Source organism: Salvelinus fontinalis, chromosome 8 (assembly GCF_029448725.1).
Source record: "Salvelinus fontinalis isolate EN_2023a chromosome 8, ASM2944872v1, whole genome shotgun sequence".
Lineage (NCBI taxonomy): Eukaryota > Metazoa > Chordata > Actinopteri > Salmoniformes > Salmonidae > Salvelinus > Salvelinus fontinalis.
This window is the reverse complement of record NC_074672.1, coordinates 50,458,986-50,472,604: the sequence shown is the minus strand read 5'-3', so window position 1 is coordinate 50,472,604 and position 13,619 is coordinate 50,458,986. Positions and strand designations below refer to the sequence as shown.

General features: G+C 49.4%; 1 protein-coding gene across 3 annotated transcripts in view; it reads left to right on the top strand.

Annotated features, from left to right (window-relative positions):
- Positions 1-12,104, top strand: part of LOC129861383 (monocarboxylate transporter 1-like) — a 56,901-nt gene extending 44,797 nt beyond the window's left edge. For all 3 annotated transcript variants that reach the window (XM_055932775.1, XM_055932776.1, XM_055932777.1), the window contains exons 3-5: positions 4,168-4,311; positions 5,392-6,189; positions 6,645-12,104. In XM_055932775.1, the coding sequence (XP_055788750.1) occupies positions 4,168-4,311; positions 5,392-6,189; positions 6,645-6,913 (1,211 nt within the window). In that variant the 3' untranslated portion in view covers positions 6,914-12,104. The remainder of the gene's footprint in view (positions 1-4,167; positions 4,312-5,391; positions 6,190-6,644) is intronic.
- Positions 12,105-13,619: the final 1,515 nt, after the last annotated feature.

Here is a 13,619-nt window from a genome sequence, read left to right as displayed (position 1 = left end):
GCGAGACGGAGCGAGACGGGCGAGACGGAGCGAGACGGGCGAGACGGAGCGAGACGGGCGAGACGGAGCGAGACGGGCGAGAGGGCGAGACGGGCGAGAGGGCGAGACGGGCGGGGGAGCGAGAGGGCGAGACGGGCGGGGGAGCGAGACGGGGCGAGACGGAGCGAGAGGGCGAGACGGGGCGAGACGGGCGAGAGGGCGAGACGGGCGAGACGGAGCGAGACGGCGAGACGGAGCGAGAGGGCGAGACGGGCGGGGGAGCGAGACGGCGAGACGGGCGGGGGAGCGAGACGGGCGGGGGAGCGAGACGGGCGGGGGAGCGAGACGGGCGGGGGAGCGAGACGGGCGGGGGAGCGAGACGGGCGGGGGAGCGAGACGGGCGGGGGAGCGAGACGGGCGGGGGAGCGAGAGGGCGAGACGGGCGGGGGAGCGAGAGGGCGAGACGGGCGGGGGAGCGAGAGGGCGAGACGGGCGGGGGAGAGGGAGAGGGCGCGACGGGCGGGGGAGAGGGAGAGGGCGAGACGGGCGGGGGAGAGGGAGAGGGGGCGACGGGCGGGGGAGAGGGAGAGGGCGCGACGGGCGGGGGAGAGGGAGAGGGCGCGACGGGCGGGGGAGAGGGAGAGGGCGAGAGGGAGAGGGCGAGAGGGAGAGACGGGCGGGGGAGAGGGAGAGGGCGCGACGGGCGGGGGAGAGGGAGAGGGCGCGACGGGCGGGGTTAGAGGGAGAGGGCGAGAGGGAGAGACGGGCGGGGTTAGAGGGAGAGGGCGAGACGGGCGGGGGAGAGGGAGAGGGCGAGACGGGCGGGGGAGAGGGAGAGGGCGAGACGGGCGGGGGAGAGGGAGAGGGCGAGACGGGCGGGGGAGAGGGCGAGACGGGCGGGGGAGAGGGCGAGACGGGCGGGGGAGAGGGCGAGACGGGCGGGGGAGAGGGCGAGACGGGCGGGGGAGAGGGCGAGACGGGCGGGGGAGAGGGCGAGACGGGCGGGGGAGAGGGCGAGACGGGCGGGGGAGAGGGCGAGACGGGCGGGGGAGCGAGAGAGACGGGCGGGGGAGCGAGAGAGACGGCGGGGGGAGCGAGAGAGACGGGCGGGGGAGCGAGAGAGACGGGCGGGGGAGCGAGAGAGACGGGCGGGGGAGCGAGAGAGACGGGCGGGGGAGCGAGAGAGACGGGCGGGGGGAGCGAGAGAGACGGGCGGGGGAGCGAGAGAGACGGGCGGGGGAGAGAGAGAGAGAGGGCGAGACGGGCGGGGGAGAGAGAGAGAGAGGGCGAGACGGGCGGGGGAGAGAGAGGGCGAGACGGGCGGGGGGGGGAGAGAGAGAGAGGGGGAGACGGGCGGGGGGGAGAGAGAGAGAGGGCGAGACGGGCGGGGGGGAGAGAGAGAGGGCGAGACGGGCGGGGGGGAGAGAGAGAGAGAGGGGGAGACGGGCGGGGGGGAGAGAGAGAGAGGGGGAGACGGGCGGGGGGGAGAGAGAGAGAGGGCGAGACGGGCGGGGGGAGAGAGAGAGAGAGGGGGAGAGGGGCGGGGGGGAGAGAGAAAGGAGGAGGAGAGTGTCTTTAGATATTCTTGTCAGATGTTACTATGGATTACTGAAGTATAATTACAAGCATTTCATAAGTGTCAAAGGCTTATATTGACAATTACATGAAGTTGATGCAAAGAGTCAATATTTGCAGTGTTGACCCTTCTTTTTCAAGACCTCTGCAATCTGCCCTGGCATGCTGTCAATTAACTTCTGGGCCACATCCTGACTGATGGCAGCCCATTCCTGCATAATCAATGCTTGGAGTTTGTCAGAATTTGTGGGTTTTTGTTTGTCCACCCGCCTCTTGAGGATTGACCAAGTTCTCAATGGGATTAATGTCTGGGGAGTTTCCTGGCCATGGACCCAAAATATCTATGTTTTGTTCCCCGAGCCACTTAGTTATCACTTTTGCCTTATGGCAAGGTGCTCCATAATGCTGGAAAGGGCATTGTTCGTCACCAAACTGTTCCTGGATGGTTGGGAGAAGTTGCTCTCGGAGGATGTGTTGGTACCATTCTTTATTCATGGCTGTGTTCTTAGGCAAAATTGTGAGTTAACCCCCACTCCCTTGGCTGAGAAGCAACCCCACACATGAATGGTCTCAGGATGCTTTACTGTTGGCATGACACAGGACTGATGGTAGCGCTCACCTTGTCTTCTCCGGACAAGCTTTTTTACGGATTCCCCAAACAATCGGAAAGGGGATTCATCAGAGAAAATGACTTCACCCCAGTCCTCAGCAGTCCAATCTCTGTACCTTTTGCAGAATATCAGTCTGTCCCTGATGTTTTTCCTGACGAGAAGTGGCTTCTTTGCTGCCCTTCTTGACACCAGGCCATCCTCCAAAAGTCTTCCCCTCACTGTGCGTGCAGATGCATCACACCTGCCTGCTGCCATTCCTGAGCAAGCTCTGTACTGGTGTTGCCCCGATCCCGCAGCTGAATCAACTTTCGGAGACGGTCCTGGCGCTTGCTGGACTTTCTTGGGCGACCTGAAGCCTTCTTCACAACAAGTGAACCGCTCTCATTGAAGTTCTGGATGATCCGATAAATGGTTGATTTAGGTGCAATCTTACTGGCAGCATTATCATTGCCTTTTTGTGCAAAACAATGATGACGGCACGTGTTTCCTTGCAGGTAACCATGGTTGACAGAGGAAGAACAATGATTCCAATCATCACCCTCCTTTTGAAGCTTCCAGTCTGTTATTCGAACTCAATCAGCATGACAGAGTAATCTCCAGCCTTGTCCTTGTCAACACTCACACCCGTGTTAACGAGAGAATCACTGACATGTCAGCTGGTCCTTTTGTGGCAGGGCTGAAATGCAGTGGAAATGTTTTTGGGGGATTCAGTTCATTTGCATGGCAAAGAGGGACTTTGCAAATAATTGCAATTCATCTGATCACTCTTCATAACGTTCTGGAGTATATGCAAATTGCCATCATACAAACTGAGGCAGCAGACTTTTGAAAATTAATATTTGTGTCATTCTCAAAACTTTTGTCCACGACTGTACTAGGTCAGGATATTAATCCTCCATGTATATCTCACTAGGTCAGGGTATTTAAGCCTCCATATATCCACTAATTCCAATATAGCCATGACATTCATGATTTCCTTAACTTCTTATGGGTATGTGGGATGCTACCGTCCCACATCCGGTGAACTTGCAGAGCGCCAAATTCAAAAACAGAAATACTCATAATTAAAAATTCATAAAACATACAAGTGTTATACATCGGCTTAAAGATGAACTTCTGTTTAATCCAACCGCGGTGTCAGATCTCAAAAAGGCTTTACGGCGAAAGCATACCATGCGATTATCTGAGGACAGCGCCCTGCACACAAAACATTACAAACAGTTACCAGCCACAAAAGGTGTCACAAAAGTCAGAAATAGCGATACAATTAATCACTTATCTTTGATAATCTTTGATAATCTTCATTACACTCACAAGACTCCCAGTTACACAATAAATGTTTGTTTTGTTCGATAATGTCCCTCTTTATATCAAAAACCTCTGTTTTGTTCAGTAATCCATTGGCTCAAAGGCAGTCACAACAGGCAGACGAAAAATCCAAATAGTTTCAGTAAAGTTCGTAGAAACATGTCAAACGATGTTTATAATCAATCCTCGGGTTGTTTTTAGTCATAATAATCAATAATATTTCAACCGGACAATAACGTCGCCAATATAAAAGAGAAAGGCTCGCATCAAACCGGTCTGGGGACTTTCCACTTTGACACCCTCTTAACCCGAAAGCCATCCACACCAATGTGTCGGAGGAAACACTGCGCCCCACAGGAGTTGCTAGTGCGCGACGGGACAAGGACATCCCTCTCCCTGACACGGAGAGACGCTGGGACAATTGTGCGCAGACCCATGGGTCTCCCGGTCGTGGCCGGCTGCGACAGAGACTCGAACCAGGATCTCCTAGTGACACAGCTAGCACTGTGATGCAGAGCCTTAGACCCCTGGGCCACTCAGGAGGCCTAACATAAATATTTACATTCACTCCTGGACTAACTTGTTCCTAATATTATTCTCTCTTCTGTCCCTCTCCTCCCCCTTCTCCGTCTCCCTCCCCGTCTCTCCCCCTTCCCGGTCCTCTCATTCCCTCCCCCCCCCCCCCCGTCTCCAGGACCAATTAGCAGTATCCTGGTGAACCGCTATGGCAGTCGACCAATCATGATGCTAGGGGGCTGTCTGTCAGGAAGTGGTTTGATAGCAGCTTCCTTCTGCAACACTGTGCAACAACTCTACTTGTGTGTCGGAGTCATTGGAGGTACCACCAACCCTAACCCCTGACCCCTGACCCTACCACCAACCCTGTTTTGTGTCTGTGGACATTTTTCTAATACAGTAGTTTACTCATCATTGCCTCCCTCTCTCTCCTTTCCTCCCCTCCCCTCCCTTTCCTCCCCTCCCCTCCCTTTCCTCCCCTCCCTTTCCTCCCCTCCCTTTCCTCCCCTCCCTTTCCTCCCCTCCCTCCCCTCCCTTTCCTCCCCTCCCTCCCCTCCCTTTCCTCCCCTCCCTCCCTTTCCTCCCCTCCCTCCCTTTCCTCCCCTCCCTCCCTTTCCTCCCCTCCCTCCCTTTCCTCCCCTCCCTCCCTTTCCTCCCCTCCCTCCCTTTCCTCCCCTCCCTCCCTTTCCTCCCCTCCCTCCCTTTCCTCCCCTCCCTCCCTTTCCTCCCCTCCCTCCCTTTCCTCCCCTCCCTCCCTTTCCTCCCCTCCCTCCCTTTCCTCCTCCCCCTCCCTTTCCTCCCCTCCCCTCTCTCTCTCTCTCTCCCTCCCCTCCCTCTCCCTCCCCTCCCTCCCTCCCCCTCCCCTCCCTCCCTCCCCCTCCCTTTCCTCCCTCCCCTCCCTTTCCTCCCCTCCCTCCCTCCCCCTCCCTTTCCTCCCTCCCCTCCCTTTCCTCCCCTCCCCTCTCTCTCTCTCTCTCTCCCTCCCCTCCTCTCCCTCCTCTCCCTCCCCTCCCTTTCCTCCCCTCTCTCTCTCTCCCTCTCCCTCCCCTCCCTCCCCCTCCCCTCCCTTTCCTCCCTCCCCTCCCTTTCCTCCCTCCCTTTCCTCCCCTCCCCTCTCTCTCTCTCTCTCCCTCCCCTCCCTCCCTCCCCCTCCCTTTCCTCCCTCCCCCTCCCTTTCCTCCCTCCCCTCTCTCTCTCTCTCTCTCTCTCTCTCTCTCTCCCTCTCCCTCCCCTCTCTCTCTCCCTCCCCTCTCTCTCTCTCTCCCTCCCCTCCCTCTCCCTCCCTCTCCCTCTCCCTCCCCTCCCTCTCCCTCCCCTCCCTTTCCTCCCTCTCCCTCCCTTTCCTCCCTCTCCCTCCCTTTCCTCCCCTCTCTCCCTCCCTCTCTCTCCCTCCCCTCTCTAGGTCTGGGTCTAGCGTTCAACCTGAACCCGGCGTTGACTATGATTGGTAAATACTTCTATAAGCGTCGTCCTATAGCTAATGGCATTGCCATGGCGGGCAGCCCAGTCTTCCTGTCCACGCTGGCTCCTCTTAACTCCTGGTTCTTTGACCAGTTTGGCTGGAGGGGCTCCTTCCTCATCCTAGGGGGTCTACTGCTCAACTGCTGTGTCGCCGGGGCCTTGATGAGACCCATCGGACCCAAACCTGCCGGATCCCAACTGTCGGAGAACGGGGCGGTGAAGAAGGCCGAGTCTAATCTGACGGTGATGCAGCGTGTCAATGGCGTGATCGACCTGACGCTGTTTAAACACCGCGGCTTCCTGCTGTATCTCCTTGGCAACGTCATCATGTTCTTTGGCCTGTTCACTCCCCTCGTCTTCCTCTCCAACTACGCTAAGAGTAAGGACATCAGTAAAGAGAAGGCTGCTCTGCTCCTCTCCATCCTCGCCTTTGTTGACATGTTCGCCCGTCCTTCTATGGGGCTGTTAGCCAACACCCGCTGGGTCCGACCCAGGATACAGTACTTCTTCGCTGCATCCGTGCTCTATAACGGGGTGTGTCACGTCTTGGCGCCTCTGTCCGTGGACTATGTAGGCTTCGTGGTGTATGCTGTGTTCTTTGGGTTTGCGTTCGGCTGGCTGTCAGCAGTTCTGTTTGAGACTCTGATGGACCTGGTCGGGGCCCAGAGGTTCTCCTCTGCCGTCGGACTGGTCACCATCGTGGAGTGTGGACCGGTACTGCTGGGACCGCCACTACTCAGTAAGTGTGTGTGTGTGTGAGAGAGAGAGAGCCATACTCTACCTATATCACAATGGACAAATTTCCCTTATTGTCATCATCAAGAAGTCTCTCTCTCTCCTCTCTCTCTCTCTCCACCCTCTCTCTCTCCTCTCTCTCTCCTCTCTCTCCTCCCTCTTTCTCTCTCTTCTCTCTTTCTCTCTCCTCCCTCTCTCTCGTCTCTCCTCCCTCTCTCTCGTCTCTCTCCTCTCTCTTTCTCTCTCCTCTCTCTTTCTCTCTCTTCTCTCTTTCTCTCTCTTCTCTCTCTCTCCGCTCTCTCGCTCTCTCGCTCTCTCTTATTTATATATATATATATATATATATATTCAATTCAATGGGCTTTATTGGCATGGGAAACATATATTAACATTGCCAAAGCAAGTGAGGTAGATAATAAACAAAACTGAATTATCTCTCCTCTGACTTTCCCCCCTCAGGTCGTTTCTATGACTTCTATGGTGACTACCAGTGGACCTACCTGTGTTGTGGTATCATCCTCATCATCTCCTCAGTCTTCCTCTTCGTAGGGATGGGCATCAACTACAAGCTGTTGGAGAGAGAGAAGGAGGAGGAGGAGAGGAGAGAGACGGAGCGGCCCAAGGAGGAGTGCAAAGCCATGCTGGAGGGAGAGAAGGAAAGGGGGGAGGAGAGTAGTGAAGCCACAGCCATGACGGATGTTTCTAAGATGGATGAAGATACTGTTTAGCAACTCAATTTAGCCGCGGTCGGGGGGCTGAAACATAATTAGAATAATTTGATCACTGTAAATTCACCACAACTAAGCCCAAAAATAGATAACATGATCACTTCATACCTTGATTACATTGAGACACAATCACAAGTCTTTATTTTTATTCATGGGAATAGTTGGGAGCACATTTCCTAAATTTAAATATTTTTTTTTATCCCTTATTATTATTATTTTTATTATTACTACTATTTCAGGGGGCCCAAAAAATCACTTTCTGGCTGGTTTTGGCCTCTGGGCCGCCTGTTACCCAACCCCTGCTGTATAGAGACTGACCTGATCTGGACACACACCCTCTGCTTTGGTAAACTGAGCCGAGTCCTCTACAGTAGACAAGCTATAACACGGAGGACTACTCTCTCTGAGCTCACACCATCCAGTATCTATCCTCTACACACTGTCCTCAGACCTGGACGGTCATGTCTTTGTGCTTCCCAGATCCCGTGTGCGGTACGATCAATTCACAGTATTATAGGTGATCAGATTGATTGACAGTGTTAAGTAATACCAGGTGTTGTTCTTGTAATGATTAGTAGAATGTAGAGACTGTAATTCTGTCATGATGTATATTCCTAGTTGAGGAGCACAACGATGTGAGTTGAACCTCTAAGCTTTTCAGTTTAGCTGAGAAGCTTTTTTTAAGCACTTTGAACATCTTTTTGAAGACAGACACAACCTTTCTCGTGTGTTTTGTGTTTTTAACTATTTTTGTCCCCACAAGAGTAGTAAAGGAACAGAAATGTGACCAACTGGGACATTTTGTTTGTCCTCACAAGGTCAAAGGTTATTTCTAGGTGGTTTAGGGTTAAGGTTAGACTTAGTGTTAGAATGATGTTAAGGATTAGTTCTAGGGTTAGGAACTAGGGTTAGGAACTAGGGTTAGGAGCTAGGGTTAGGGACTAGGGTTAGGGACTAGGGTTAGGGACTAGGGACTAGGGTTAGGGACTAGGGTTAGGGACTAGGGTTAGGAACTAGGGTTAGGGACTAGGGTTAGGAACTAGGGTTAGGGACTAGGGTTAGGAACTAGGGTTAGGAACTAGGGTTAGGGACTAGGGTTAGGAACTAGGGTTATGAATGGGACTGAATTGTGTGTCCCCACAAAGTTAGCTCTGTGTGTGTGTGACTCTGTGACTCTCAGTCCTATGGGACTGATCCATATTATCTCTATTCAGACAGACAGGAACACAGATCGGCAGACAGGCAGGCAGGCGGACAGGCGGACAGGTGTTTCTTTTAGTACTGTATCATATCAGCAGATACTGTATCAATATGTCCCAAACTGAACCCTATTCCCTATATAGTGCACTACTTTAGACCAGAGCCCTATTCCCTATATAGTGCACTACTTTAGACCAGAGCCCTATTCCCTATATAGTGCACTACTTTAGACCAGAGCCCTATTCCCTATATAGTGCACTACTTTAGACCAGAGCCCTATTCCCTATATAGTGCACTACTTTAGACCAGAGCCCTATTCCCTATATAGTGCACTAAGGTTAAGGGTATTATTTGAGAGGCCCTATGTCTGCAGATACAGTATGAGTGTTAATTCACTAAGTCCTTCCATTCAAAAGTCTGGGGTAGTACCATCTGTCGCCAGGAGAGGGCAGTAGAGTCTTTAGGACATTCTGAAGTCTGGGGTAGTACCATCTGTCGCCAGGAGAGGGCAGTAGAGTCTTTAGAACATTTAAAAGTCTGGGGTAGTACCAGCTGTTACCAGGAGAGGGCAGTAGAGTCTTTAGGACATTCTGAAGTCTGGGGTAGTACCAGCTGTTACCAGGAGAGGGCAGTAGAGTCTTTAGGACATTCTGAAGTCTCGGGTAGTACCAGCTGTTACCAGTAGAGTCTTTAGAACATTTAAAAGTCTGGGGTAGTACTGGCTGTCACCAGGAGAGGGCAGTAGAGTCTTTAGAACATTTAAAAGTCTGGGGTAGTACCAGCTGTTACCAGGAGAGGGCAGTAGAGTCTTTAGGACATTTTGAAGTCTGGGGTAGTACCAGCTGTCACCAGGAGAGGGCAGTAGAGTCTTTACAACAGTGTTCACGTTTTCTGAGTCAAAATCACTTTCACAGTCAAAAAGTAAGCTGAAATCTACAGCTCAGATTGTTTTTCCATAAATTACTTAAAAAATGTAACATTAACCTAATAAAAACAGTTCTGTAGGAATGAGGTTTGTGCAGTAGGCCTAATACATTATCACAGTATATTGGCTATATGCCTGGCCTGCCAATATTGTTATTCTTAGACCATATTATATTTCAAAACTCGAGCTTTGATAACATAGATCAGTTGGTGTAGCGAGGCACTGCAGAGCATGAGTTGAAATATGCTTTTTTATTTTACTGCACTGATGGTACCTGCATCTGCCTCATGCACACATTCATGTTGTTCCTACGACCAGAGAAAGTGAAGTATTCATTGATATTAAAATAGAGACCACGAGCTGCTAATAATAATAATAAAACGCAGGGCTATCGATACACTTTGTTATTCATTCATTGCAGCTACAGCGCAAGCGGAAGTATGGAGAAGCGTGTTTTATGTTTTGTAATAGTGTTGAATAAAAACAGTTTTGACAGTGCTGAATAAACAAACTCAGCAGCTCTTTGCTATATTCTATGACGGTCTCTCTGTGGTCATGATTTTAAAATGTTTTACATTTTATGTAGGCTAGTAGCCTATCAAACTGCTGGGGCCAGGGTCCTGGAAGATCTGTAGGAACGATTATTTGAGTTATCCGATTGGCCAGCGCAGTAGGCACGCTCAATATAGCTACAGATCTCCCAGTCTGCAGGGTAGGCGGAGTTGATCTTATCAGACAAATAAAATGGGAACACTTTGCCTAGCCGGTGCGCAGGGCTTCTGAATCAATGCACCTACCAACAACCGTGTAACACAAATAAAAAAGGAGAGCGAGCCTTTGTCTTTTCTACAGACATGCTTGATGATTTGACTAGGAATACCTTGAAGATCGATCAGTCAGTGACCGGTGCTTTAGAACATTCAGAAGTCTGGGGTAGTACCGGCTGTCACCAGGAGAGGGCAGTATAATATTTAGAACATTCAGAAGTCTGGGGTAGTACCGGCTGTCACCAGGAGAGGGCAGTATAATATTTAGAACATTCAGAAGGCTGGGGTAGTACCGGCTGTCACCAGGGGAGGACAGTATAATATTTAGACCATTCAGAAGTCTGGGGTAGTACCGACTGTCACCAGGAGAGGGCAGTATAATATTTAGAACATTCAGAAGGCTGGGGTAGTACCGGCTGTCACCAGGAGAGGGCAGTATAATATTTAGACCATTCAGAAGTCTGGGGTAGTACCGGCTGTCACCAGGAGAGGGCAGTATAATATTTAGACCATTCAGAAGGCTGGGGTAGTACCGGCTGTCACCAGGGGAGGGCAGTATAATATTTAGAACATTCAGAAGGCTGGGGTAGTACCGGCTGTCACCAGGAGAGGGCAGTATAATATTTAGACCATTCAGAAGTCTGGGGTAGTACCGGCTGTCACCAGGAGAGGGCAGTATAATATTTAGAACATTCAGAAGGCTGGGGTAGTACCGGCTGTCACCAGGGGAGGACAGTATAATATTTAGACCATTCAGAAGGCTGGGGTAGTACCGGCTGTCACCAGGAGAGGACAGTATAATATTTAGACCATTCAGAAGGCTGGGGTAGTACCGGCTGTCACCAGGGGAGGGCAGTAGAGCCTTTAGGACATTAAAACCTTCTCTCTGGGTTAGGTTGCCCAGGGGACAAAGATTTATCCTCAATAGTGTTTCAACCTTTCAGATTTTTGTCATTTCACTCCATCGATCAGCACTCCACATTGAAATGTTTTTAAAAACAGAATTAAATAATGTTTAACACTTGTGCCATGTGACAAATGATTACTTTAGCATTTCTTGTTCTCGGTCTTCCATGATATTGTGATGCAGCCTTTCTTTACTGTGTGTGTGTGATGTCATGTTTAAAGGAAGTGTGTCATGTTTTTCCTGTTTGATTGGATGAAGGAACAGTGTTGCTGCTTCAGTTGTAGTATGTAATAACTAGCTATTATCTGGTGCTTAATGAGGGATTTGGGCCCAGTTCAGATCCACTCAAACACTGCTTTGCCGCCTCCCCTCCCTCCCTTTCTTTCTGTCATTATGTGAGGAAGGATGAGGTACATATTTGAACTGAAGGAATATAAAGCTACTGTGGCTTGTGATGTCTTGAGGTGAGCCCTGGTTGTATAAAGACACCTGGAAGGTTGACAGGATTTAACAAGTCATACTCTTCCAGCAGTGTAGAGGAGTTTTGGTTCTTGTGATCAATGTTCCCTTAAAATAATTTAGGCGCTGGGCAAATTTAAGGTCTGCTTAGCACAAACTTGTTGAATGTTGTGAAAATTCTGTGCAACTTCCGGCGCGTTTACTGTGTAAACTGAGGCTGTACCGGCTTTAAGTTACAGCTTCAGACCGTGGTCAAGTAGGGTACTGGGGCTATTCGATCATAATGTAGGTCTACCAGAGTGCCTTCCATCAAAACCATGGAGAAAATGAATACATCCCATAACATTTGAAAATAGCTGTTGTATCATTCAGCCCACAGTAGCCGCCAACGTGTGGTGTGTGTAGAGTACGGGTGGTGTGTGTAGAGTACGGGTGGTGTGTGTAGAGTACGGGTGGTGTGTGTAGAGTACGGGTGGTGTGTGTAGAGTACGGGTGGTGTGTGTAGAGTACGGGTGGTGTGTGTAGAGTACGGGTGGTGTGTGTAGAGTACGGGTGGTGTGTGTAGAGTACGGGTGGTGTGTCAGTGGAATAGTTCCTATTCCGGCGGGTTCTGCCGACAACAAAATCTCTTGCGTAGTTAGTTTTGTTTCGGTATGTTACATAGAAAGCGGTTAATATTTCATTGATTCTATCACAATTCCCACAGTAAAGGGAAACGTTGAGAGTGTTAATTACAGGGAGAAAACAGTAGAAAGTTGAGTGAAGTTCAATCTCGTGCTTCATCTTAGACGGAACATTGTGATTTATAGTTGACCATCTCCGCAGCAGCAGATTGGCCTCTAGAGGAGAACAGTAGAAAACATGACTGAAAATATCAAACAATGCAGTGCTACTTTTTATGGCGAGGAAATGAATAAACCATTTTAAACACAACGCTGTCTCACGGTGTGTCAATACAAAACCATCTGTGTTTCTGATTTAATAAAGTCTATCGATATAAAAATACAGCAGACATGATATAGAACTCAGATTTTACTACAATATTAAGTGGTATCACCGATTAGTAAAACTAGCTTTATGTTCTTCTGTTTAAACTACTGGACAGAGTGAAACATTACCACTCAGAACATAGAACTGATCTCTCTCTCACACACACACACACACAGAGTGTCTTCGGAAAGTATTCAGACCCCTTAAATTTTTCCACATTTTGTTACAGCCTTAATCTAAAATGGATAACATTTTTTTTTAATCCTCAGCAATCTACACCCAATACCCCATTAATGATGAAGCGAAAATAGGTTTTTAGAAATTTTTGCAAATGTATTAATAATAAAGCTCAGGTGCATCCTGCTTCCATTGATCATCCTTGAGCTGTTTTACAACTTGATTGGACTCCACCTGTGTTAAATTCAGCCAGTTTGTGCTGTTCTGTGAAGGGAGTAGTACAGGGCGTTGTACCAGATCTTCAGTTTATTGGAAGTTTCTCGCATGGAGTAGCCTTAATTTCTCAGAACAAGAATAGACTGAAGAGTTTCAGAAGAAAGTTCTTTGTTTCTGGCCATTTTGAGCCTGTAATCGAACCCACAAATGCTGACGCTCCAGATACTCAACTAGTCTAAAGAAGGACAGTTTTATTGCTTCTTTAGTCAGGACGACAGTTTTCAGCTGTGCTAACATAATTGCAAAAGGGTTTTCTAATGATCAATTAGCCTTTTTAAAATTATAAACTTGGATTAGCTAACACAACGTGCCATTGGAACACAGGAGGGATGGTTACTGATAATGGGCCTCTGTACGCCTATGTAGATATTCCATTAAAAATCTGCCGTTTCCAGCTACAATAGTCATTTACAACATTAACAATGTCTACACTGTATTTCTGATCAATTTGATGTTATCTTAATGGACAAAAAAATAGCTTTTCTTTCAAAAACAAGGACATTTCTATGTGACACAACTTTTGAACGGTAGTGTAGACAGGTGTATGCCTTTTTTCCAAATCATGTCCAATGAATTGAATTTACCACAGGTGGACTCCACTCAAGTTGTAGAAACATCTCAAGGATGATCATTGGAAGCAGGATGCACCTGAGCTCCATTTCGAGTCTCATAGCAAAGGGTCTGAATACTTTTGTAAATAAGGTATCTGTTTAAAAAAAAAAAAAATGTCTTAACCTGTTTTCACTTCGTTATTATGGGGTATTGTGACGTCATTATGGGGTATTGTGATGTCATTATGGGGTATTGTGACATCATTATGGGGTATTGTGATGTCATTATGGGGTATTGTGTGTAGAGTGATGAGGAAATAAATTGAATCCATTTTAGAATAAGGCTGTAATGTGATAAAGTCAAGGTTTTGAACTGTACAGTGCCCTCCGTAATACTGTACAGTGCCCTCCGTAATACTGTACAGTGCCCTCCGTAATACTGTACGGCGCCCTC